The sequence below is a fragment of the Alexandromys fortis genome, unplaced genomic scaffold, assembly GCF_014885135.2.
Source record: "Alexandromys fortis isolate MF-2015 unplaced genomic scaffold, M_Fortis_MF-2015_v1.1 scaffold_173, whole genome shotgun sequence".
Lineage (NCBI taxonomy): Eukaryota > Metazoa > Chordata > Mammalia > Rodentia > Cricetidae > Alexandromys > Alexandromys fortis.
The window spans coordinates 255,316-281,611 of NW_026068051.1; the positions used below are offsets into that span (position 1 = coordinate 255,316).

The following is a 26,296-nucleotide window of genomic DNA, read 5'->3' on the forward strand; positions in this document are numbered from 1 at the left end:
ATACACATTAGAATACTACTCAGCGGTAAAAAACAATGACTTCTCGAATTTTGCATGCAAATGGATGGAAATAGAACACACTATCCTGAGTGAGGTAACCCAGACCCAAAAAGATGAACTTGGGATGTACTCACTCATAATTGGTTTCTAGAGATAAATAAAGGTCAGTGAGTCTATAATTTGATCTCCTTAAGAAGCTAAATAAGGTGATCCCAAAGAAAAATATATAGCTATCCTCCTGATTAGGGGGGGAGGGAGGTAAGGGGAGATGGGGAGAGAAAAGTGAGAAGGGGAGGTTGGGGGGAACTTGGGAAAAAAAGAAAAAGAAAAGAAAAGGGGGGAGGGGAGTAGAACAATGGCTCAGTAGAAAAAAAAAATCCATGAACAAAATGTGAAATGCACATATTGGGATTCGTCTTTATCAATGAATGAAAATTCTATGCTACCAAAAATAAAAGATGAACCTTAAGGACAAGAATATTAATGCTCATTATGATGGGCCTAATAAGCCAGGCATAATAAATTACTATGTGATTCATTTCACTTAAGTATTACAAGAGTCAAATTCAGAGAAACAGAATGTAGAATAGAACCTATCAGAAGCGAGGAAGAAAAAAAAAAAGGAGCCTTTTAAAAAAAAAAAGCTGAGCATTTCAAAGTTGATTGTTTTGAGACAGGATCTCATGGACTAGGGGAAGCTAGCATGGAGTTCACTATAAGACTGAGGCTTGACTCAAACTCAAAACCCTGCCTCTGCTTTTGTTATTGAGATGGGGGTCTCATTGCTTAGTCCTGGCTAGCCCTAAACTAACCCATGGACCAAGTTGGTCTCAAACACAAAAATCTACCTGTCTCTGCTCTGCCTCCAGATTGTTGGAATTTGCCATGTACTCCAAATTGAAACATACCACCCTGGAGAGCTCCATTAAAGTTTCTAAGACTCAGCTGGGTGGTGGTGGTGTACGTCTTTAAATCCAGTACTAAGGAAGCAGAGGCAGGTGGATCTCTGTGAGTTCGAGGCCAGCCTGGTCTACAGTGAGTTCCAGGATAACCAAGGCTATAAAGAGAAACTCTGTCTTAAAAAACAAAACAAATAAAAAAATCCATAAGCCCTCTCTCATGGTTACTGATGCAGCAAACAGTTGTTGCATAAAGATGACTCTCCCACAATTCCACTGCCCGCAAGACATGCAAGGGGCTCGAGGGATGCAACTTCTGCACTTGTGGGCTTTTCAGTGATGCAGCTGCTTTTGAGCCACCCACCTCTCTCTCTCCTAAGCAAAGCCTCATTTATACTTCTCCAGTTCCAATAAACTCACTGGTTCACTAAGCTCTAGCAGCTCACTTTATGCCTCCAACTAGATGTTAAATTTGTTTGCTCTCTCAGTCACGTTACTCTATTTTATCTGCAGGATGTTCTAAACTCCTGATTTGATGATATTTTACTATTTTTCTCCATCTCTCTATCTGCAACTTGCTATTTACTCTTTAACTTTGCTTGCTATATCATTATAAACTCAGTCAGAACCAAAAGTATGGTTATGTACAGACATACTTGGCAAAATTCATGAAATGTCCTTTCAGTTTCAAAGAAGTAAATGCTCCATGGTTGCTGAGGAAACAAACCCCTGGCTGGGAAGACCTCCTGCACTGTCAGCTTGTGAAGAACAGACTGCTCTTCGTGAATAGTGCCTAGCAAGTTGAAAAGCTTTGAAGCCACACCGTGTTGTTCATGCTTTTTTGGGGGCGGGGTAGATGGATGAGCCCCTAACAGAAACTGGCTGCCCACCCAGAGGACCATAGTTTTGATTCCAGCACCCACATGGGGGCTCATGATACACATGGGCAGATAAAACACCCATACACATAAAAATAATAAATGCTCAAAAGTTTAAATAAAATAAAAAAAATTACAAGAAAAAATGGGAAAAATGATGTGACTATGACATAAAGTCACAAATACACAGAATGATCCTAGATTAACTTATCCTACACGAGAAGTAAAAGAAATGGCTAGAATCACTTACATCTACTAAAATCGTGGCAAGAAATGTGCACTAACTCATAATCAGTGAGATTGTATAAAGATCCAATAGTTCATAATACTTAAACCTGTAGCTTTCTGAAGAAAATCTGACAAAAACATTGGAAGAGAAAGAGAGAGATGGGTGATAGTAGGTACCCAAATAATAGAAGGGAAACATCTCACTATGAAAGCATTACAACCATTAAATGACACAGAAAATGACCATCAATACCACAAAAGGAAACACAAGACATTTCATAATAAAAGAACACTAATTCTTGCTAAAGGAATGTACCTAATGCTAGGCATCATGGTAATTCCAGAATTCAGAATGCTACTGCAGAGGAATCATGAGCTCTAGATTAACCTATATTACAGATTAAGGATTAGGTCAACCTGGGTAACATAGTAAGACCCTGTCTAGGCTTGGACTAGAGAGACGGCTCAGTGATTAAGAGCATGCTGCTCATGGAAAGGACCCAAGTACAATTCTCAGCGCTCACAGGGTGGGCCATAACCACTCGTAAGCCCAGTTCCAGTTACAACATCTGCAGGATGTTGTAAACTTCTGATTTGATTATATTTTACTATTATGCCCTCTTCTGGCCTCCAAGAGCACTATGCTTATAAGGGGTACAAATATACATATAGGCACAAATATACATACAGGGCACATATAGGCACTCATTCATATAAAATATAAAAATAATTTTTAAAATAATTTTTTTAATTTAAATATTTACTTTAATCTAAAATTTAGTATTTAATTTTTATTTCATTTAAATTTAATTTAAAATTCAACCGTCAGTTAAATCCAATCAACATTTTTTTAATGTTTTTTAGTACCTGTGATTTTTTTGGGGGGTGCTGGGTATTGCATGGCAGATAAGGACTCTGCAACTGAGCTACAAGACAACTCTAAGTTATCTTTTTTTCCTTTTCATGATCTTTAAAGAACTTTTAATTCCCAGCACCTACATAGTGGCTGACCACTAGCTGTAACTCTAGTTCCAAAGTATCCAACATCCTCTTAACCAGGTACCATTGTGATGCACCTACATACAAGCAAGCAAACGCTCAAACATACAAAATAAAATATAGAAATTAAAATAAAATATAGCTAGGCAACATGGTAGTACAAGCCTTTAAACCCAGCACTTGGGAGAGAGAGGTAGGTGGATCTCTGAATTGAGGCCAGTGTGGTCTAGAGAGAGAGTTCCAGGACAGCCTGGGCTACACAGGGGGAAAAAAATTTAAACTTTTTTAAAATTTTTTTTTTTATTTTATATGTATGAAGGTTTTGCCTACATATATGTGTACCACATGTGTGCCTGGTGCCCTTGGAAGCCAGAAGAGGGCGAAAGATCCCTTCAAACTGTAGTCACAGATGGTGTGGGCTACCACATGGGTGCAGGGAGTCAAACTGTAGTCACAGATCACATGGGTGCAGGGAGTCACACTGTAGTCACAGATGGTAGTATGACTACCACATGGGTCCCGGGAGTCAACAGCACTCTTAACTGCTGAACCATCTCTCTAGTCCCTAAAACTGTCTTCCACACATATTTATCTCATTATAAACTAGAAATAAAATTTAGTGATGTTGGAGCTTATGTATTCATATTTAACACACTTAGTACATATTTAGTAATAAATGGCATAAACAGAAAATTGCCAGTTTCCATACTCTATTAAGTAAACTAGTATAATTAAAGCAAATCTCAAAATTAAGTTGAAAATTTAGAAATATAAAAAACTTACAGGGTAAACCTTTAACCTCCAACAAAGTCCTGAAACTTGAAGAGGTGGGCTGTAAACAGGATCCGCTCTCTGGCGCAAAGTGCTAAAAAGAAAGAAAACCAACCAAATTCCAACATCAAAACTATTGTGAAATGGCAACAAGCGAAACCAAAAAGCAACTACATACCTTAAAATAATATGTAAAATACTGAACAACAGAAGGTGACTGAACAAGTCAGACTCTCTAAATAAGCCTGGAGGAACTTACATATGCACTAATGATACCGAAATATTTAGCAGTATCTTTTACTTCATAATTAAAACCCAACAAAAACTCAAAAATTGCCATTTAAGGGAAAACAGAGTACCACTAAGTATTCCAAATTTAATTCTGCTTCAGTAAGCATTTTTTACAAAACATGGGAGAATAACTTAATGGTACAGCATGTGTTTAGCATGTGCAGTCTTAGCTCAATATTAAGCACCAAAAATTATTAAACAAACGAAACAGATAATTTCTGTATAGCACATTTCTTTTAATGGCGAAATAAGAATGTGTGTCAACCCTTAATATTTGTAGGGGAAATTCAGCAAGATTTTAGCTACAAAACTACACCATTAAAAACAGACAAAATTTGCTGAGGAGGCAACTCAGTTAAGGCCTTCCGCAAGCACAAGTACTTAAATCAATCCCCACAAACTAAGTTAAAAGCTGCTAGGAATGGTGGCTTGCACTGGCAATGTCCAAACTGTGAAAATGGAGGCATATGCATCCGAGTCTTGATGGTCTGCCAGCCTAATGCATTTGGGAAGACTCCAGGACATTTATTGTTCTTTCAGAATATCTACGTGCAGTTTCTAGCACCTGTATTAAGTAGTTTATAACAGTTCCAAGGACTTTGGCACCCTTTCCGGGACTCCTTGAAAACTGCACTCACACTTGTGTATACTCACAGACAGACACACAGAATTTAAAAACAAAAAGGATGGGTAGCACCTAAGGATGTCTTCTGACCTCCACACATGAAGCCATACAAGCATATACTAAACACACATACCACCACCACCCATCCCCACCACAGGGGAATAACAGATGGCACAAGTATGGCTTTTTAGTTACCAGCACACCTATTCCCAGTATTTCTCAAAGATCTCATATTTTAAGTTCCCTTTTTTGTCCTGTCCTTGAAGTCTCTTATAGTCTTTGTGATTTCATATATTTACTTCTAGACCAGTACAATGGTGCATTCCTTTAATTCCAATTTGGTCTACATAGGAAGTTCCAAGGTTAGCTGGGTATATAGTGAAATCCTGTCTATAAAGTTCAGGACAGCCAGGGCTGTTGCACCTAGAAACTCTGTCTCGAAAAACAAAAACAGTAACAAAAAATTCCTTTGCAACTGGAGAGATAGCTCAGCAGTTAGGAACACTTGCTGCACTACCAGAGAACTCAAGTTCAATTCCCAGCACAGCAGCTCTAATTCCAGGAGATCTGATGGTTTCTTCTGGCCTCCTTGGCACCAAGTATCCACATGGTGCACATACACAAACAAAGGCAAAACACCCATACACATAAAACAAAGTAAAATTTAAAAATATATTTATAAAGCTGGCAAGGGTGGCACACACCTTTTATCATAGTCTTCAAGATGTAAAGGCAGGCAGATTTCTGAGTTCTAGGCAAGCCTGGTCTAAGGAATAAAATGCAGGCAACCAGGGCTACACAGAGAAACCCCATCTTAAAAAAACAAACTTTAAAGATCTAACAAAGAGCCTGGCAGTGCTGTCACGTGCAGCAGAGGCAGGCAGATCTCTGAACTCAAGGCCAGCCTAACCTACAAGAGCTAGGTCCAGGACAGGCTCCAAAGCTACAGAAAAACCCTGCCTCGCAAAACCAAAAGAAATTGAACAAGGAGGTCATCAAGTAGAAAACTGTATTCCCAACTTCATGCACAGCCATTGAAGATACTCTATGAAATTACCTTCAGGTTATATGTTATAATGTATACATGAAACAGAAATACATTTTGCTTTAGATTGAATCTTACATAACCAAGATATCTCATTATCTATATGCATTTTTCTCCCTGTTTTTTTGAGACAGGGTTTCTCTTTGTAGTCCTGACTGTCCTGGAACTTGTTCTGTAGACCAGACTACCCTCAAACTTAGATATCTGACTGCCCCTTCCTCCAGAGTATAGGGATTAAAGTTGTGCATCACCACATGCAGTTCTATGTGCAAACATTTTAAACTCTGAAATCCAAACATGTCTTCCCTCTGAGATAAGAAATGACGCCCAGCATGGGCTCTCCAGACCAGCTCTGCTTCTAACAGGAAACTTTAGTCAGGGACCTTATTAGCTCATCTTACCACATAAGACCACTTGTCTCTTACTTCTGCACACAAATACACAAGAAAAACCCAGAATTCTTAAAACCTCTTACCTGAAGTTCTCTAATACAAATGTAGCTGAATCGTAAGATGGTACCAATTCACTAAAAAGAACAAAAGGAAAAAAAAAAATCAATGACCTTAATTTACAATTTACATTTAGTTAAAAAATAAAGTAAAAAAAAAAAAAGCTTTGTTTGTGGTGGCTCACACCTTTAATCCCAGCACTCAGGAGGCAGAGGCAGTGGACCTCTGTGAGTTCGAGGCCAGCCTGGTCTATAGAGTAAGTTCCAGGACAGGCTCCAAAGCTACAGACAAACCCTGTCTCGAAAATAAAAATGAAATAAAATTTTTTTAAAAAGTAAGTTCCTTGGAATTATCTTGAAAACTTGACAGCAGTAGCACCTGTAAAATATTTCAAAATCTTGATTAAACAGAGCATTAAATCAAAGCAGTTCTTCATAAACCATAACGAGTTTCTAATTAGAATGAAAATACAACAAATATTTACTTCAAGCTTATTTACTAGCAAATACCCCCTATACACTTTGGTTATTTTGTTGGAACCCTCAAGCATGTCAGGCAATAACTCTATCAACTCTATCACTGAGCTATGGCTATAGCTTTCCTACACTTTTATTAAAAGATTAGAATATATAATTGAGGGGATAACTGATATGGGTTAGCACAGTAAGACATTCTTGGAAAGGTAGGATGACATCAATTAGTCTAAATTCCATATAATCTTCTCTAAAAAGAACTAACCTGTAAACATAGGATGAGCTAGAGGATAATATATCTTGCAGTCAACTACCCTGAGACCATGGGGATAGTTTGTGGCACTGTCATTAAAACATCATTTAACATAAAATTGTAATATATACAACATTATAATATGTTGCCATAAGTTTGGTATGATTATAAATTGAACAAAATAGACTGAAAATCATTTTCACCATACCTTCAGATAGACTATATCTACAGTAATTGGTGATTTGCAAGAACATGTTTAGTACAAATAAAAAAATTCTAAAGTTTATCAAAAGTTGATAAGGCAATCATGCATGCAGTTTTTAGAAGGTAAAGGTAGCAGCAGAAATCTAGCCTCAGTTAAATAGCAAGTTTGAGGTTAGCCTAGGTTATATAAGGCCCTATCCCAAAAACAATAAAAGAGGAAATTATCCATATATCACATATTTTCCAGAGCAAGAAGATGTACTTTGTCCTATGAGTGTTATCCATAGTACCTATCCAAATTGACCTTCTCAAGCACTCCTATAAAATCCCTAGGCAGCTGTTGGCACTTCTTAGAAGGCACACATGCCAGCCACATCTCTATGGATCTATGCCCGATGATTCTTGCCTACTCCTTCATAAGAAGTCAAATATGCAGAGGCCTGCTCCAATGTTTCCCAATTATGTATTCTATCACTCAACATATAAAACCTCAATTAGTGAGACCAATGCAATTAGTACCTGGAAAATTTTTTAAAAGACCATAAACTTAATGAGAACTCTAAAGGGATCATCTTAAAAACAGTTTTCAAATTTCAACCTAAAGAAATGTTTTTGGCTATCACCCAAAATAATATATAATCATATGTTGGTCATTTTACCCACCAATTCACTATATCCTCCAAAATGTAAACTATCCTGTTGTCTGATCTATATGCTGTTTCTTTTGCTATGTGCTTATTCCATTGACATGTGTTGTCTTTGCTGTGAGCCAGATTCAGAGCACAAAAAATTCATTTATTTGGAGACTGTGATATTTCTCTATGTCTTAATGGTTTCTATTGTTGTAATAAACACCATGACCAAAAGCAACTTGGTTTTATTTAGCTTACAATTTTACTCCATCTCTGAGGAAAATCAAGGCAGAAAACTCAGGGCAGGAACCTGGAAGGCAGGACTAACACAGAGGCCATGGGAGAGTGCTGCTTATTGCCTTGCTCCCCGTGGCTCACTCAGCTTGCTCTTAGACCACCAAGACCACCTGCCAAGGGGTGGCACTACCCAGTAGCCAAGACTCTCTCACATCAATTATTAACCAAGAAAATGTCCTAAAGAGGCCAATGACAAAGAGAAATTTTCTCAACTTAACTCCCACTTCCCAGCTATATCTACATTTGTGTCCTGTTGCCAGAAACCCACCAGCACAGAACATGTGTATTTCTGAATACACAAAGTTCCACACATAAGTAGTGTAACGGATTAGTGCTATGGAACTTCTGTAAAGACAGGTTGCACAGCATAGAGCATAGACCAGCCTTGATCCTAGGATCTCTGTCTCAGCACTGCTTTAGCATTTCATCGGTTCCCTTATCTGTCCTCCTGAAATGACTCTGGTCCTTATAAACAGATTCACACCATAGGAGTGTCAATTCATCTCTTTTCACAGAGTATGGGAAAGTAGCCTCAAACTATCTCTATCCTGGCAATCTGCAAGTAACATACCTTTAAATGTTTAGATCACTAACATTATCAGATCACCACGAACAAAGGGAGAGGGGACCCAAAGGGCTGCATAAAATCTAGTTTCCCTTCCCAACTTGACCATCCCTCCCAGATATCTAAACCTGACTATAGACTGACAATCTCCTCTATCTTTATGTCCTCTCTGAGGACACCTAAGCTGTTTTCTCATTACAATGCCCGATAATAAACAACGCTTTAAATTCTGGCTGAAATCACTTCCTTGTCTAAACAAGGTAAAATTTTCATTCATATACACTAGACCATTCTTTTATGAGTTTTGTTTCACATAGCCCAGGATAATCAATCATCCTGTTTCAGTCTCCCAAGTGCTGAGATTTTAAGAGTGTGCACCACTACACTCTATAAAGTATTAAATGAAAAACAAACAAAAACAAAACAAAACAAAAACAAACAAACAAACTAAAGCTTCACGACTAGACTAGCCGGCCTCATGACAAGGCTCTTCCAGGGCAGATGCAGTATCATGCAGCAATTTCCTCCAAGACTGAGATATGACATCTCCCAGGAAAGTGCCTTAAAACAGAGTAAATAATTCAAAATAGCTTCAGGAAGTCCCTGTAGCTGACCAGATTCACTAGGCCTCTTCCTTCCAAGAGTAAACAACAGAACCTGGAGAGTCACTCTTCCTGGAGATCAGAAGAGCTGCCTGGAAGAGGTTCAGAGAAAAAAAGCACCAAGAAAGGACACTGCTCCCTTGAGATTGGCATCAAAAGTAGCTATGAACCATCTGATATGGTGCAGGGAACTCAACTAGGGTCATGTGGATGAAATTCTGCTCTCTTTACCGTTCAGCCATCTCTCTCTTCCCCTGCAACCCTGACAGGGTTTCCTCTGTGTAGCTTTTGACTATCCTGGAACTCACTCTGTAGACCAGACTGTCCTCGAACTCACAGAGGTCCGACTGCTTCTGCCTCCTGAGTGCTGGGATTAAAGGTGTGTGCCACCACAGAACAATTTTTAAGAGAATCCCAAATGATGGTTATGCTGATAAGAACCACTTAGTTGGGAAATGGTGTAGCACACCTTTAATCCCAGCACTCAGGAGGCAGAAGATGGATCTCTGTTGAGTTTGAGGACAGCTTGGTCTACAGAGTGAGTTTCAGGACAGCCAAGGCTACAGCAAAAACAAAAACAAACAAACAAAGAAAAAAAAAAACCACTAATCTAAACTAGGTGTAGTGCACAAACTTAATCCTAACACCCAAGAGGCAGAGGGAGACTAGCCTGCTCTATACAGCAAGTTCTAGACCTGTGAAGACTACACAATAAAACCTTGTCTCTGGGGTAATAAAAATTCATTTTTAATAGTTTAATGACACAGTGTGACTCTACATATGGTGTTGAAAAGAATTTGAAGAATTGGCCCAAACTGAAAATCAAAAAAGGTACCAAGATTGCAAACTTTTTCTTTTCTTTTTCTTTTTTTGTTTTTTGTTTGTTTTTGAGACAGGGCTTCTCTGTGTAACAAACAGTCCTGGCTGTCCTAGAACTCACTTTGTTTTCTAGGTTGGCCTTGGACTAACAGAGATCTGTCTGCCTATGCCTCCTAAGTACTAGGATTAAAGGCGTGCCCCACCAACCAGCTGCAAGCTTTTTCTATTAATTGCTTCCTTCCACTTCTCTTAAAATCTGGAGATACTAAGTCACCTTTATAACTTTTTGGTATCCTATCTAAATTTAAGTTTTGATTAACAAGATACACATTAATTTAAAAGGCAAATAAAGAAAGAATGACTAGGCCTTCAAGGGGGCAAAGCAGTAAAGGCCCTTACTGCCAAACCAGACCCTAAGAATTCAATTCCTTAGATCAAAGCTGTCCTCTGGCCCTCAAGAGCACCACAGCACTAAGAAACCACTTCCTAACCCATATACAAAGGAAAGACAGGAAGTGTAGACACCCATGAAGTCAGTAAGATAGTTGTTTTCTATGGAAAATGGAGCTTTAATTAAAGAGACATTCTAATTCCCTTTCAGTTTCCCTTTACAACCAAAAGTGTGAGGCCATCACAGTCTTAAAAGTTATGCTCTTCTTTCCACCAAGTAGATTCTGGTAAACCAGTTCAGGACATGAAGTAAAAGAGCCTTTACCCACTGGGACATCTCAGAGGCCTTTCATTTTGAGATCAGATTTATGAGTTTACCAGATTATATCACTGTGATTATTAACAGTACCTTAAAAGGAGATGGTTAGCTAGTAATGTTAGCACACACCTGTAACTCCAACACTTAGGAGGTGGACATAGGAGAATCAGAAGTTCAAGTCCAGCCTCAGTTACTTAGTGAGTTTAATTAAGACTACCCTTGGCTATATGAGACTATTTCTTAATGAGTTGAGAAAAATAGTTTATTCGGTATCTCTTGAAGCCACTTCCATTCTCCAGGATATTTTCTCATGTTTCCTTAATAAATCTATATTTGATCTGCTTAATAAAAAGAAAGGAAAAGAAAAAAATAGCTTATTCAAGTGCATACCTTTATATATTCAAACTTAAAATGAAAATAAAATTTTTAAACTGTTAACCTGGTAAAGTCTGGTGGAACAGGTGTAGTAACAAAGGATGCCATGGGTTTTCGGTGAACTTGCTGAAACATCATTAGGATCTCTGAGCTCTTAGATATCAGCTCGCTCTTACTGCAAGACCGCAACTGTGGGAGGAAAAAACAGTATCTCAACCAACAAAAATATTCTTCAATGGCACTTCAAAATTTTCTAATGGGTCAGGTGTAAAAGCCTGTACCTTTAATCCCAGAATTTGGGATACAAAGGAAGAAGAATTGTTTGAGTTTTATGCCAGACTGGTCCACACAGCAGTTCCAGGCCAGTCTGGGTCTACATATCAAGATCCAGGTCAGCCAGGCCTACACAGTAAAACCTTCCCCCAAATAAATAAGAGAATTTTAATTAAGAAAAATTGAGGCCAGGTGTGGTGGTGCATACCTTTAATCTTATTCCTTGGAAGATAGAGACAAGCAGATATCTGTGAATTCAAGGCTAGCCTAGTCTACATAGTCAGTTTCAGAGCAGCCAGGAAACTGAAGACAGTTGAGAAGAATTAGCCTCTCCAAGGGATGAGCCCCCTAAATGGCTTTTCAATGCAAAGTTCAGTCCTGAAGTCATACACACAAACAACAAAAATGTATTCAACAGGGTGTGTTTTTATATAACAAAGAAAAAGGAGTTACCAATGTGGGGAAGCTTGGTAGTAGAAGGGAAGAGACATGAGAGAGGATGGAAATGGAAGAAACAAAGGAAAAGAGGCAAGTGATTATATTTAATTATAATATAATTATATTTTAATTAAAATATATTAAAAATAACATTAAAAACAGTGAATAATTACAAAACTAATCTGGTTATTTAGTGAAAAAATTAAATTAAGAATAAAATAGTCAGGCCTTGGTGGTGCATGCCTTTAATTCTTGCACTCAGGAAGCAGATGCAGACAGATCTCTGTGCCAACCTGGTCTACAGAGCTAGTTCCAGGACAGCAAGGACTGTTACACAGAGAAACCCTGTCTTGAAAATCCAAAAAAGAAAAAGAAAATAATAACTTTCAGGAGCAGAGATATAAATGGGCTGGTAAGAGTTCTTGCCTAGCATGCAAGGAGCCCTAGGTTTAACCAGAGCTGAGCAGAAACTGAGTCTGTTAGCACACACTTGGGAGGTAAAGGATTAGAAATTCAACGATATCCTACAGTTCTATAAGGAAACTGAGATCAGTCTGTGCTTACATGAGACTCTACCTAAAAATAAATAGGAACTAGAGAGTTGGTTCTGTAGTTAAGAGCATTCACTGGTCTGGCAGAGGACCCAGGTTCAGTTCCCAACACCAACAAGGTGGTTCACAATTTTCTGTAGCTCCAGTTACAGGAGATTTGGCACTCTCTTCTGGCTTCCTTGGTACCAGGCACACAGGTGGTACATACACAAGCAGAAATTATCACATACATATAAAATAAATTTAAAGAAAAAATTTAAATTGCAAAGTGGGTTTGAAAAATTAAACTGCAGAATCTAGGCTTATTTGCAATTTAGCAACTAAATCATTAGACTTATGGGATTTTAATAAAATCTCTCCTATTTTAGGGTTAAGTAAAAAGCAACTGCGAATATATTTTCACACTGATACAGTTAAACTACTTTATATATTAATGAGCACATACTCCTTTAACAACAAGCATTTCTAATTAAATGTGGCCTCTAGAAATGCTGATGTCATACACATATATCACACACCAATCTTATCAGTTCTTAAAATATTAAAGTCAGAGATAAAGAATGAGAAATGTGGGCTGGAGGGCTAGACAGATGGCTCAGAGGTTAAGAACAATGACTCTTCTTCCAGAGGTCATGAGTTCAATTCCCAGCAACCACATGGTGGCTCACAACCATCTATAATGAAATCTAGCCTGCAGGGGACCAAACTAGGCCTCTGAATGTGGGTGGCAGTTGTGTGCCTTGGTCTTTCTGTGGGGTTGCTGGCAGTGTGACCAGGATCTATGCCTGGTGCATGAACTAGTTTTTTAAAGCCAATACCCTTGATGCAACAAGGACGGGCTTGGTCCTGCTTCAACTTGATATGCCAAGCTTTGACTCCCCGTGGGAGGCCTTACCCTCTCTGAATAGAGAAGGGAAGGGGAACTGTGGGTGATATATAAAATGAATTGAGAAAAAAAAAAAAGACTATGGATTTTGAATTCAGAAAAACCAGTCTGAAGTTCTAGCACTTTACACTATAATTTGGAATAGTATCACCACTGCTTGTTTCAACTGGCTTTTTATAAAGACCATGAGGCAGCTTTGAAAAACTATGTATTATTGGCCAGGCAGTGTGGTGCACACCTTTAATCCCAGCACTCGGGTGGCAGAGGTAGGAGGATCTCTGTGAGTTTAAGGTCAGCCTGGCCCACACAGTGAGTTCCAATACAGCTATAGCACACACACACACACACAACACCACCTGTGTATTATTATGGACTGAACTGTATCTTTTATCATCTACAATTTTATATGATGTGGGCCCAAACCTCTAGTCCTCAACTGTATATGAGGATGAGCTGATTAAGCTAAAATGAGCAACCAGAGCTCTCAGCACACAAATATTTCTGTGAGACCTCAGAAAAAACAAAACCCAATAGTGCTTTGGTCTTGAACTGCCTGAATCTAGAATTATGAGAAGATTTCTGTTGTTCAAGAACCCTTTCAGTGGGATTCTGTCATTCCAGCTATAGCAAACAAATACAACTTTTAAGTTCTCTATGAATGATATTCAATTTACCCAAAGGGGCAGGTGCTACAGAATGTCACCAACCTATAGAGCTACTGGAGGTGACAAAACACTTAAGAGGTGAAGCCTGGGCCTAGAGAGATGGCTCAGGCACTGGCTATCTTCCAAAGGACCTGGGTTCAATTCCCAGCACCTACATGGCAGTTCACTACTCTAACCCCAATCCCAGGGGATCTGGCATTCTCACAGGCATACAAGCAGGCAAAACCCCAAAGTACAAAAAGCAAGAAAGAAAGAAGGAAAGAAGGAAAAGGTGAAGCCCAATGGATCAAGGTTAGACCATATCTTGAAGGGCATATTGGAACTCTGGCCACTTTCTTCATTCCCAGTCCAAGTAAAACGTGTTTCTTGCACCATGATGTACATACTGCCTTGCTATGACCCCCAAAGCAACAGAGGCGCTGGTCCAGGGACCAAAACCTCTGAAACATTGTGAAAATAGGCCTTTCTTTCTCTTAGTTTGTCCAAGTAACAAAAAGTTAACATAACTCTAGCTGAGATAAACAAGAAAGAGTTATAAAAACTTAACAAAAGGGGGCTGGAGAGATGGCTCAGCGGTTAAGAGCACTGGCTGCTCTTCCAGAGGTCCTGAGTTCACTTCCCAGCAACCACATGGTGGCTCACAACCATCTGTAATGAGATCTGGTGCCTCTTCTGGCCTGCAGGCATACATGGAGGCAGAACATTGTATACATAATAAATAAAATCTTAAATAAATAAATAAAATTATAGGCCAAAACTTAAAGAGAACTTAACAAATATGGACAGCAAGTAAACATAAGAAAAGATTCTCAACACCATCAATCACAGGCAAATAGAAATTACAAGGGGATCATGAGAGGGAGAGCCTTCTGTGCTATACGGCAAGTTCCAGGATACCATGGGCTTAGGTATGTATCAAGATCCCGTCTCAAACAAACAAACTAACAAGAATGAGAGTACTGAGATGAAAATAAGAGTACTAAATACTAGCCAAACTGTCAATCAAGTGTAATGACAAAATAAAAATGTTTTCAGACATGAAATAAAAGGTTCATTCTGATTAGCTATCCTGGGAAGCTACTGGAAGTGCAAAACCAAAGCAAATGAATAAACCAAGTCTATAGTAGCCACAGAAACCAAGAAATAAAGATTCAACACAAGAAAAGAAGAAAATTTCCATTAAAGAGATCCCTGAGGGGCAGCTGCATAGCAGGTACACAGAAAAACACAAGCATTTCTATCTAGGCCAGTGAGGTGGCTCACTAGTAAAAGTGCTTACTCCTCTGACCCGAGTTCAACTATCAGAACCATGTGAACAATCAAACATACATCTACCACACATACACACACACCTTTAAAACAAGCATTAGAAAAAAACAAATTTGAGACAAGTGAATGTAACAGTATTTATGTTTTATTTACTCTGCTATGCTTAACTGACCCCAGTAAATTTGATGAGGCAAGAATTTTTGCCATTTTGTTCACTGGTATATCCCAAACATCTAAAATGGGGCTGGAGAGTCATCTCAGCAGTTAAAAAGTGCATACTGCTCTTGCAGAAGTCCAAAGTAAAGTTCTCAGCACCCGCACTGGGTGGCACACAACCACCTACAAATACAGCAGGGAGCCTGACGCTCCCCTCTGGCCTCCACAGGCACCAGCACTCACATGCATATACCCACACATGTATTTAAAATATTTTTCAAATCTAAAGCCATACCTATTATCTAAATACGACAGGTATTTTCTCAATGCTAAGTTTAAGGAAAAAATCAATACATTTAGGTAAATGGCAATAACCATCTATCTTAAAGCTATCATTTAAGTCATATGGAAAAATTTTACCTTTTATAAATTTGCAAATGTCTGTGGGCTATTCCCAACAAAAAGCAATTCTAGCCAGGCATGGTAGTGGTACATACTTTTAATTCCCAGCATTCAGGAGGCAGAGACAAGCAGATATCTGAGAGTTTGGGGCCAGTCTGGTGTACATAGAAAGTTCCAAGTCTTTAAAAAAAAAAAAAAAAAAAAAAAAACTTCTATTTTCCTATTTTGACATATTATAAACCTTATCTAGAAAGCTTAACAATCAGATAATACCTTCTCTATAAAAAAAAAATTCCACTACAGCACATAATCTTTTGATGCCACAGTTTCTATCTCCTCCTACCAATTACTCCAGCAAAGGGTCTGGGGGAATTTTTCTTTTCCAAGACAGGGTTCTATAAATCAGTTCTATAAACCAGGCTGATCTCAAACTCTCAGAAACCCGCCTGCCTCTGTCTTCCTGGGATTAATGGTGTGTGCCAGAACCGTCCGGATGTGGGGAATATTTTAAAATAGAGCACAGTATCTTACCCTTGTGTATTAGTTACTTTTCGAATGCTGTTATAAAACACCATGACCAAGGAAACTTATAAAAGGGAGGGTTTCCTTTGGGGTTTATAGTTCCAGAGAGAGAACAGTCCATCACCAACACGACAGGCAAGCATGACAGCAGGAAGGCCTGGCAATTAGAGCTAGAAGCTGAGGGCTAGGCACTCACATCTCCAATCACAAACAGGAAGCAGACAGCGCAAACACAGGTGAGAGTAAGGGGTTGGTGGAAGCCTTTAAACTTCAAAGTCCACCATAAATCATACACTTAATCCAGTAAGGCCACACCTCCTAAGACTCCCCAAACACCACTACCAACCATGGACTAATTCAAATGCCTAACGATATGGGACATCTCATCCAGTTCACCACACCTTATGATCAAATCCCTCAGAAAACAAAATGACTTTTGTGCCAAAAGTCATTTGTATGATATCAACGAATCAATGAATGAAGATAAATGGATGAATACATACATAAGTAGATAGGGAGATAGACAGACAGACAGAATAGGAATAAAGAAAAGATAAATATATTATTTTTTAAGATGAAGTCTAGGTACTTACTTTGTGACTAGGATGGCCTCAAAAGTTCTATATAGCATAGGCTGGAATCAAACTCATGGTCCTTTTATCTCAGCCTCCCAGAGATTACAGCTGTATAATCCATGCTCAGCAAAGACTATTTCATTCTATTTAATATTTAATGCTCACTCAGCAGCACATAAACAAATGTATTTCATCACCTGATGCTCTACCTCCTGAAGTAAAGATTCCAACAGCTCTGTTTCTTGAGTAAGAGATGTCTTCTGACCTATTTAAAAGAGCAAAAAACAACATTCAGGTTGACTACAGACTTAAGAAGGAGATAGTGTCCTATGAACATACTCAGTTAAAAGAGATCCACTGCAACTGAGAAAAACTTCATTACTTACCCCAATTACTTTCCTAGAGCTTTAAGAGGCTGAATATAATTGTCTTTTAGTTTTTGAGACAGGATTTCTCTGTGGAACAGCCCCGGCTGTCCTGGAACTCAAATCTGTAGACCAAGCTGGCCTTGAACTCACAGAGATCCACCTGCCTCTGTCTCCCAAGTGCTAGGATTAAAGGTGTACACCGCCACCACCCTGCAAAATGTATTATTTTTAAAGGGTAACTGTGAAAAAGTTACATAGAGAAACCCTGTCTCGAAAAAAAAACAAAACAAAATAAAACAAAAAAATAATTTTAAAAACCACACAAAGGCAAAGTCAATTATTTAACTGAAAAAGAACCCTAATTCAAGAAGTTGTTCAATTATGACATCAAGAGACCTTGGAGCTGGCTCCATGAGTAAAGTACTAGCTCCAGGAGCATTAGGACCTGGCAAGGACAGCAGTATGTGCCTGTAACTCCAGGGCTGGAGGGTGAAAGGAACAGGAGATCCCTGGGAACTCAGTGATCAGTCAGGACACCCAAAACAGCATCCCAAGCTCAGTGATGGATATAAATACAGTCCCAAAACAGTAAGGTGGAGAAACTGGAGAAAGAGCTCAATGGTTAAGAATATGTACTGCTCTTGGAGAGGACCAAGGTTGGTTCCTAACACCCTTGTCAGGGCAGTTCATAACTAGCAACTCCGGCTCCAGGTGGAGGTAATCAAATGCCCTCTTCTGGATTCTTTGGGCACCGCATTAACATGTACAAATATCCACACAAAATTAAAAATAAATAAATCTTCTTTAAAAAGTTAAAAATTTAAAAAAAAATTTAAAAAAAAAGTTAAAAATTGTAAAAAGGGGTTGGGAAGGATACCCCAAACTTTAACCTTTATCCACTACATATGCACAAAGTTTTATATTCACACACACATGCATATACCACAAATACACACATATATTTCTTAACTAAATTTTAAAAACCTAAACTGCTGATATACTTGATTTTTAGTTGATTAAAGAGGAAAACTTATAAACAAAAGGCAATGCTACATGCAAGCATGCATTTGGTAATTATTCAAAATCATATTAAAAGTCAAAAATACTTTAAGTAGCTTATTTGCCTTAATATTATTATTATTTTTTTAACCAAAGAGGCATAGTGGTGCTTTTAATCCTAGCACTCAGAAGACAGGGAGAAGTGGATCTCATCTCTGAGTTTGAAGCCAGCCTGATCTTCATAGTGAATTCCAGAACAGCCAGAAACTAGTAAGACCTTGTCTCCAAGAAAAAACAGAGGGAAATTTTAATTTTTTTGATTGTGGGAGGTAAGGGCCGTTCATGCCACAGCACGTGTATAGCAGTCAGAGGCAACTTTGGGAGTCAGTTCTCTCCTTCCACCAAGTGGGCTGTGCAAACTGAACTGAGATCATCAGGCCTGGCAGTCGGGGCCTTTACTGGCTGAGCCATCTTGTTAAACAATAGGAGTCTTTTCTTTTTGGGGAGGGCATGGTGACAAAACAGGTTTTTCTCTGTGTAGTTCTACCTGTTCTGGGACTCACCGAGATCTTCCTGCCTCTGCCTCCTGAGTGCTGGGATCAAAGGTGTGCTGCACCACTGCCTGGCAGGAATCTTTTTTTTAATTGTGGGGGGTGGGAGTGGGTAGGGTGTGGAGGGTTGTGTGCGTGTGTAATGTGTGGGTGTTTGTTCTGAGGATTACTATATATGTAGAGTTGGTTCTCCCCTTCTACTTCTTTTTGCTTTTGCTTTTTCGAGATAGGGTTTCTCTGTGTAACTTTAGAGCCTGTTCTGGAACTTGCTTTGTAGACCAGGCTGGCCTCAAACTCTGCCTGCCTCTGCCTCCCAAGTTCTGGGAAATAAAGGTATGCACCACCATGTCCAGCCTAAACAAAATATTTTAAAACTACCACATTTGAAAAAATAAAAAACAACCTGAAGACAGATTGTATAAATTAATAATATGAAAACATCATGAACTAATGCATGAATACCCAAACTGAAAGATACAGTGAAAACCCTGGGAAAGAACAGAGCATAAAATATCGTCATACCTTATTAAGGATTATATATATCATTTTGAGCCATAATGAAAATTATAAAGCTAGTTGTATCAGTAAAACACTGCATAATTTAAGATTACAGTTTAAGCCAGTTCTAGGCCAGATTGGTTGAGGCTACACAGTGAGAGCCTATCTTTAAAAAGATAAATGAACAAACCAACAATAATCAAAAAAAAAAAAAACAAGAAAGAAGAATGAAGAAACCTTTGAAGAACCCAAAGAGTAAGCAATAATTAAATATAATTTAGATTTAAGGTAAGACCTACTTAAAATCAAATACCTTGAATTTAAAACTCTCAGAAAAAGCTAAGATGGCTCATATTTACAAACATCAACATTTCACTCTTTCTTTTCCCCAAGACAGGGTCTCTCTGTGTAGCTCTGGCTATCACAGAACTCACTCTGTAGACCTCGAGCTCACAGAGATTCACCTGCCTCTACCTCCCAGCCTAGTATTTCACTTTCCTTTTTTTTTTTTTTTTTTTTTGGGACAGGGTTTCTCTGTAGCTTTGGAGAATTTGGAGAATGTCCTGGCAACTAGCTCTTGTAGAACTCACAAATATCCTCCTGCCTCTGCTTCCCAAGTGCTGCGCCAACACCACCCAGCAGTATTTCACTTTTAGTGAAGACAGAATAAAAGAAAGAGACACTGATAGTGAATTTTTTTTTCTTAGTTATAGAAGAAAAAAAAGCTACCTATTCACTGAGGTTCACAGACTATTTAGGCTGTGAAAAAGGTTTTGATAATTTCTCAATAGAAGTCAGATTTGTAGTCCAGATTATACAGCATGGAGTTGCCTATAATCTTAAGATTCCTTTTAGTCCTAACAACTCATCAATCCACTCCTTAAAGACTGAGCACAAACAAGGTCAGGGTACCACGGTCTCCAGCAGAAGAAAACACACTCACCCATGAGTGTTATGAGCTTATTCTTCAGCTGCGTATCTAACCGTGCAATCATCATCTCCACTGCATTCCTAATCTCCCGAACACGCTCGTCCTTTGCATTTCTTACAGCTTCTACGTTTCTTTCCTGGAAGACAAACAAGGACATAATGCAAACACTGTGATTACTCTTAAAATCCATTAATTACTTTTTTAAATTCATAACCAAAATTTTAATTGTACTGCACAGGTAAAACTGCTTTTTTAAAAAAATCCGTAAATTTGGGGTCAGAAAATTGACCTGGGAGGTGAAGATGACTGTCACCCACCCTGACAACCTGAACACAATCCCTAGAATCTACGTAGTAGAGAAAAAAACCAAATCCTTCAAGATGTCCTCTGACTTCCAAACACAGGTCATAGTAGGCGTACGTACGTACATAAGTACACACACACACAAAATGAGCCATAGCGGCTCATAACCAACTGTAACTCTGCTTCCAAGAAATCCAAAGCCTACTTCTGAACTGCAAGGGCACCAGGCATGCTCATGGTGCTCATACATACACAAAGGCAAAACATTCATACACATAAAACAAAAAAATAAATCTAAAAGAATAAATGTTTTAAAATACTTCACTCACTGGAAGCAGAATCCTCCCAAAAGCTGGGGATTTAAATACTGAATGATTACGAAGTCAATACTGGGGCTGGACAGATGGCTCAGTTAATGAAGTGCTTGCTATATGAGTATGTAAACCTAAGTTTGACCACCAGCATCCACATTCAGAAGTCAGTGCTGTAGAGGCAAAGAAGGGGAGGGGGGTCTCTAGAGTTTGCTGGCCCACCAGCCTTGCCTAATTGTTGACCATAAATTGACACCATGAGACCCTGTCTCAAAATACTAGGTGGATGTCTCCTGAGGAATGACACCTGAGGATGACTTCAGGCCTTTGCATGCACCACTACCCCAACAAACACACAGTGTCGATAATAGCACTACTTAGATGTCAATTTACCCTCTAACAAGTAGATTTTTCTAATTTGCTACTGATTCTCTATCTATAAAGAACAATTCCTGGGTTAGAGAATTGGCTTAAAACCTTAAGGGAGTTGCTATGCAATCCTGACAACCTAAGTTCACTCCCCAGAATCCACAAAATTGTCCTCTGACCTCCATATGTGCACCATAGCAAAAGTATACCCACACAGTTACACATACACACAATAATAAGAAAGAATACATTTGATCTTGAAAGAAAGAAATAAAAGGCAATTCCATGGCTCCAATTGATCCCTATATGCCAGAGCAATGGGTATAAATTCTACTGTTTGAAGCTGACTGAGATTTGAGGTTTATTGTCCCATCAAATCTTTGAACTTTGAAAATCTTGACATATAAGTTATATGACTCTCATATATCATATAAGCTATATGACTTTCAACATATAAATTATATAATATACATTATAGAATCAAAAAAGGTTATTATTCTCATGTAAAAGTAATCTTACCACTTCTTGAACTAAGCTGATCAGTTCCATGAGACGTCGACGAAGTTTGGCTACCTCTTCATTAACCTTAGTGACATGCTGTTCATAAATTTCTGCCAAAGGTTTAAACGTGTGTCCACCATGCTACAGAAGTTAATATGAGCAGTGTGAGGAGGTTTCATGCACTCCAGCTACATTTACATTTCTCTTTAGCATTCTATGGACAACGATCAAACTGGTAAATATTTTCAAATGAATTTCAGCTTTTTATATCACCATCTTAACATAAGCCAGTGATCCCAAAAAATTACCTAGAAAAATGTAGTAAATCCATCAAAAATGTAAATACTAGACATTAAAAAAATAATGGAGTTAGTCATGGCAAAACATACCTTTAATCCCACCACGTGGGAGACAAAGACAGATGAATCTCTGAGTTCAAGGCTAGCCTGGTCTACAAAGAGTTCTAGGACAGCCCACCACAGAGAAACCCTGTCAGAAATATTTTGTTTAGCAAAAGCATCCCACCATGGTCTCCAAGAAAAAATTGTGAATTTTTTTGTTTTGTTTTGGATTTATTTATTTATTTATTAAAGATATTTATTTATTTTATTTTATTTTATTTATCTTACAATATTCTGTCTGTATGTCCTACAGGTCAGAAGAGGGCACCATATCTCATTACAGATGGTTGTGAGCCACCATGTGGTTGCTGGGAATTGAACTCAGAACCTTTGGAAGATCAGGCAATGCTCTTAACCACTGAGCCATCTCTCCAGCCCCTGGATTTATTTTATATGTATGAAGGGTTTACCTGAATGTCTATGTATGTATACTACATGTACGCCTGGTACCCCACAGAGATCAGAAGATGCCCTGGAACTGGAGTTATAGATGGCTATATAGATGGAGTTATGGATGCTTATAAGCCATCACGTAGGACTGGGAATTGAACCCAGGTTCTCTGCAAGAGCAACAAGTGTTCTAAACTGATGAACCGTGGATTTTTTTTCCTCTCAAGACAGAGTTTCTTTGTTATCGAAAGACAGCAAAACACAGTTCTGCTGACTTCCTCCCAGGGTTCGGTAGGTTGCCTCAGGGTAGTGAAAGGGATCTTAGGATAGCTCTAACCTGAGGGAAGACTCACATGTTTGCGGCTCCAGTCATGTCTCTTTATAGTTCTGCTTTAATTTCTTAGTTCTAATTCTCTATCTTAACTCCTATTCCAATTCTAATTCTCGCATGTGTGCGCGTACCCATTCATTAACAACTTGTTAAGAATAAAAAAAAAAAAAAAAACAGCACAGCCGGTCCTACTACATTCTTCTCAGAGATCTTTAAACATAGAAATTTCATAAAATATATTTAAACTTATTTGTATTGAATTATTGTTATTTAATAAACTAACTTTTGGTTAAAAAAAAGAATAAAAAAAACTACAAGGAAAATTCTCAGGGACACAGGCATTCTTTGAAGATATGTAGCAAAACTTAATAAGCTGGTTTGTAGCTAACCACAGCTTCAGCCGTGAGGAACTCTCAGTCACCTCTTAAAGGGCCTCTACAAAGGCTAAAAAGGGAAGAAACTAAACCAATGAAGAGACCTAAGGAAGAGGCAAAGAATATGTGTACTATTTTATATTTTTTAAGTATATTATTAAGATTAATAAATAATATCTGGACTTGCTTAGTCATTTAGGTGCTATTGGTTTCTTGAGGGACTATGATATAACAAGGACACGCACCTGCAATACCATCCTAATTCACTATAAATCTCTGAAGGACTTATATCTAGCAAGGCCAGACACCTGAATTACCCTGTGAAAATTCCTCCTGTGATCTCTCCACAAGGACTTCTGCCTGGCCAATTCGTCCTGTCATGGAATTCATTATAGAGAACAGGTTTCTAAGGTTTTTTTACTGCAGTGTGGGACAAAAGGTTTGACTGTCCTATTTTATTTGCATTAACTATAGTTTTGGGGGAAAAAAAATCATCTTTGCCTCATGGGTTCTGGGATTAAAAGCATATGCCACCACTCCCAGATGATGTGGTTTTTTTTTAAAGATTTATTTATTTATTTATTACATATTTATCCTGAGTGCCAGAAGAGGACACAAGATCTCACTGTAGATGGCTGTGAGCCACCATGTAGTTTCTGGGAACTGAACTCAAAACCCTGGAAGAGCAGCCAGTGTTCTTAACCTCTGAGCATCTCTCCAGCCCCTGATATGGATATTTTTAAATGTTGATTCTGAGGATGTCTCTTGAGCCTCTTATAAAACTAGCTTAGACAACAAATAGTGGTACTTAAATTTTTTCCAGTCAGTACATAAGACTGGAAACTCAAACAAACTCAGACAGAGCTCTCTGACTGAGCACTACTCAACCAGCTCAGCCTGCCATATTCTCTGTAAAACACACAGCCTATTAGCCACAGAATGATCAAGTCCCATAATTAACATGAATTAGGTAATAACTGATGTAGATAAACTTTTACTTCCCCACTAAGAATCTATTGTTTTAGTCTAAGGTTGGAGGGCAGTGACAGAACATTTTTTCTAGCAGATGGGGAGGGGGGGTCTGAATCTTCAACACGGACAAAACAAAAACTCTTACTGTATCAATCTCAACCTATTTATGCTGTTGTACTAAATATAAATGACTTAATTGACTATTAAGTAATGGAACACAGATATTAAGCAAAAGCTGCTTCTAGAAAGGCTACTATGAATACTTCGGACTTGATAAAGGTAGGTTGGCTTAAAAATCTTTTAGCCAAAATAACAACATCTTGAATTTTGTAGGCAAATGGATGGAGCTAGAAAACATCATATGGAGTGAGGTAACCCAGATACAGAAAGACAACTATCACATGTACTCACTCATAAGTGGTTTTTAGACAAAAAGCAAAAAAATCAGCCCACAAATCACAATCCCAGAGAACCTAGACAACAATGAGGACCCTAAGAGAGACATACATGGATCTAATCTACATGGGAATTAAAAAAAAAGAGACAAGATCTCCTTAGTAAATTGGGAGCATGGGGACCTTGGGAGAGGGTTGAAGGGGAGGGGAGAGGCAGGAAAGGGAGCACAGAAAAATGTAGAGCTCAATAAAAATAAAAAAATAAAAAAATTTTAGTCAGACACCATATAACTATATCTCAGGACTAGGGACGCTGAAGCAGAAAAACCTGAAGTTTAAGGCTTGTCTATTCTACATAGTGAGATCCAGTCTCAAAATAAAAAAAAAAAAAAAACCATCTTTTAAGCCAAGGAGAAGATTGCATGCTGGATGGTGGGAGGAGGCAACAACCCTGGAAAAGTGAGGACCTCTGAACAAGATTAGAAAAAGAAACTAAAAAATAAAAATGTTAAATAATATAGCTATTTGCACTCACATTTAGAAGCATCTAAAGTGTAAAGATCAACTGACCAGTACCCAAATCAAAGACACTGGTCCTGGCCTGCGGATGTAACTTACTGACATGGCACTGACCCAGCAAGCATAAGGTCTGAGTTCATCGCCAACATCACAAAAAAAGGAAGGAGGAAAGAGGGAAGGAGAAAAATAAAAGTTAAATGTTAACACATATTTTATAGACATTAAGCTATGAAAGCAGTATCCATCCTATATCTACACTCCTGACCAAAAAGCGTCTTCAGGAACAGCAGAAGGTACAATACCTCTAAAATGCATAAGACAGGAACATTTTTCACCCAACAAAGTAAAATGATGCTTAATTCCATCTAATCAACTAGTTATACCAATGCCTTCTAGTATCTAAACCAAAGGGTATATGCTGAATTTGTTCTGCTTACCATTCCTCCCCAAAGTGCACACTGATGGCAGATACACTTCTTACAAGTCCAGCAAAATACACTGAGTTTTTCATGGTGATTTTCACATCTATACAATATAAAAAGAAAAGTTAAAACTGAAATATAATTTTCAAGAAACTTCTAAGCTAAAGCAAACAGATCTCTCAATTTGAAATGGTTAAAGCATCATAAAAAAGGTAAAATGCATTCAACACCTTCTAATAATTAGGTTAAGTTACACATGGACAAAATTGTAAAAGTACATTTTTCATTAATCTAAACCTTAAACAAGCAAATTGCAGATTTATTTCTAAATAAAATACATACACCACTTCCTTTTATCACTATATACAAAAAATGCTATTCCACTACTGCTTAATAAAGACTTAATCTTTTGACAAAAGCAAATGCATACATATGTACAAGTACTTTCCAAACAACTTGTTATGGGATAATGCTCCTGTACACTGTAAAGATTTGTCACTAGTATTGGTTTAATAAAATGCTGATTGGCCAGTAGCAGGCAGGAAGTATAGGCATGCAACCAGACTAAGAGAATTCGGGAAGAGGAAAGGCCAAGTCACAGTCACCAGCCAGACTCATTGGAAGCAAAACAAGAATGCCTCACTGGGGGGCTGGAGAGATGGCTCAGAGGTTAAGAGCATTGCCTGCTCTTCCAAAGGTCCTGAGTTCAATTCCCAGCAACCACATGGTGGCTCACAGCCATCTGTAATGGGGTCTGGTGCCCTCTTCTGGACTGCAGGCATACACACAGACAGAATGTTGTATACATAA

General features: G+C 38.3%; 1 protein-coding gene across 3 annotated transcripts in view; it reads right to left on the minus strand.

Annotated features, from left to right (window-relative positions):
• The window catches only part of Trim37 (tripartite motif containing 37), a 127,413-nt gene that overhangs the window by 93,565 nt on the left and 7,552 nt on the right, over positions 1–26,296 (minus strand). For 2 of the 3 annotated variants that reach the window (XM_050119538.1, XM_050119540.1), the window contains exons 5-11: positions 25,502–25,589; positions 21,701–21,823; positions 20,211–20,334; positions 17,049–17,116; positions 11,179–11,303; positions 6,212–6,262; positions 3,788–3,869 (exon numbers count right to left, since the gene is read on the minus strand). In XM_050119538.1, the coding sequence (XP_049975495.1) occupies positions 3,788–3,869; positions 6,212–6,262; positions 11,179–11,303; positions 17,049–17,116; positions 20,211–20,334; positions 21,701–21,823; positions 25,502–25,589 (661 nt within the window). The remainder of the gene's footprint in view (positions 1–3,787; positions 3,870–6,211; positions 6,263–11,178; positions 11,304–17,048; positions 17,117–20,210; positions 20,335–21,700; positions 21,824–25,501; positions 25,590–26,296) is intronic. The other variant, XM_050119539.1, reaches the window with a different exon arrangement.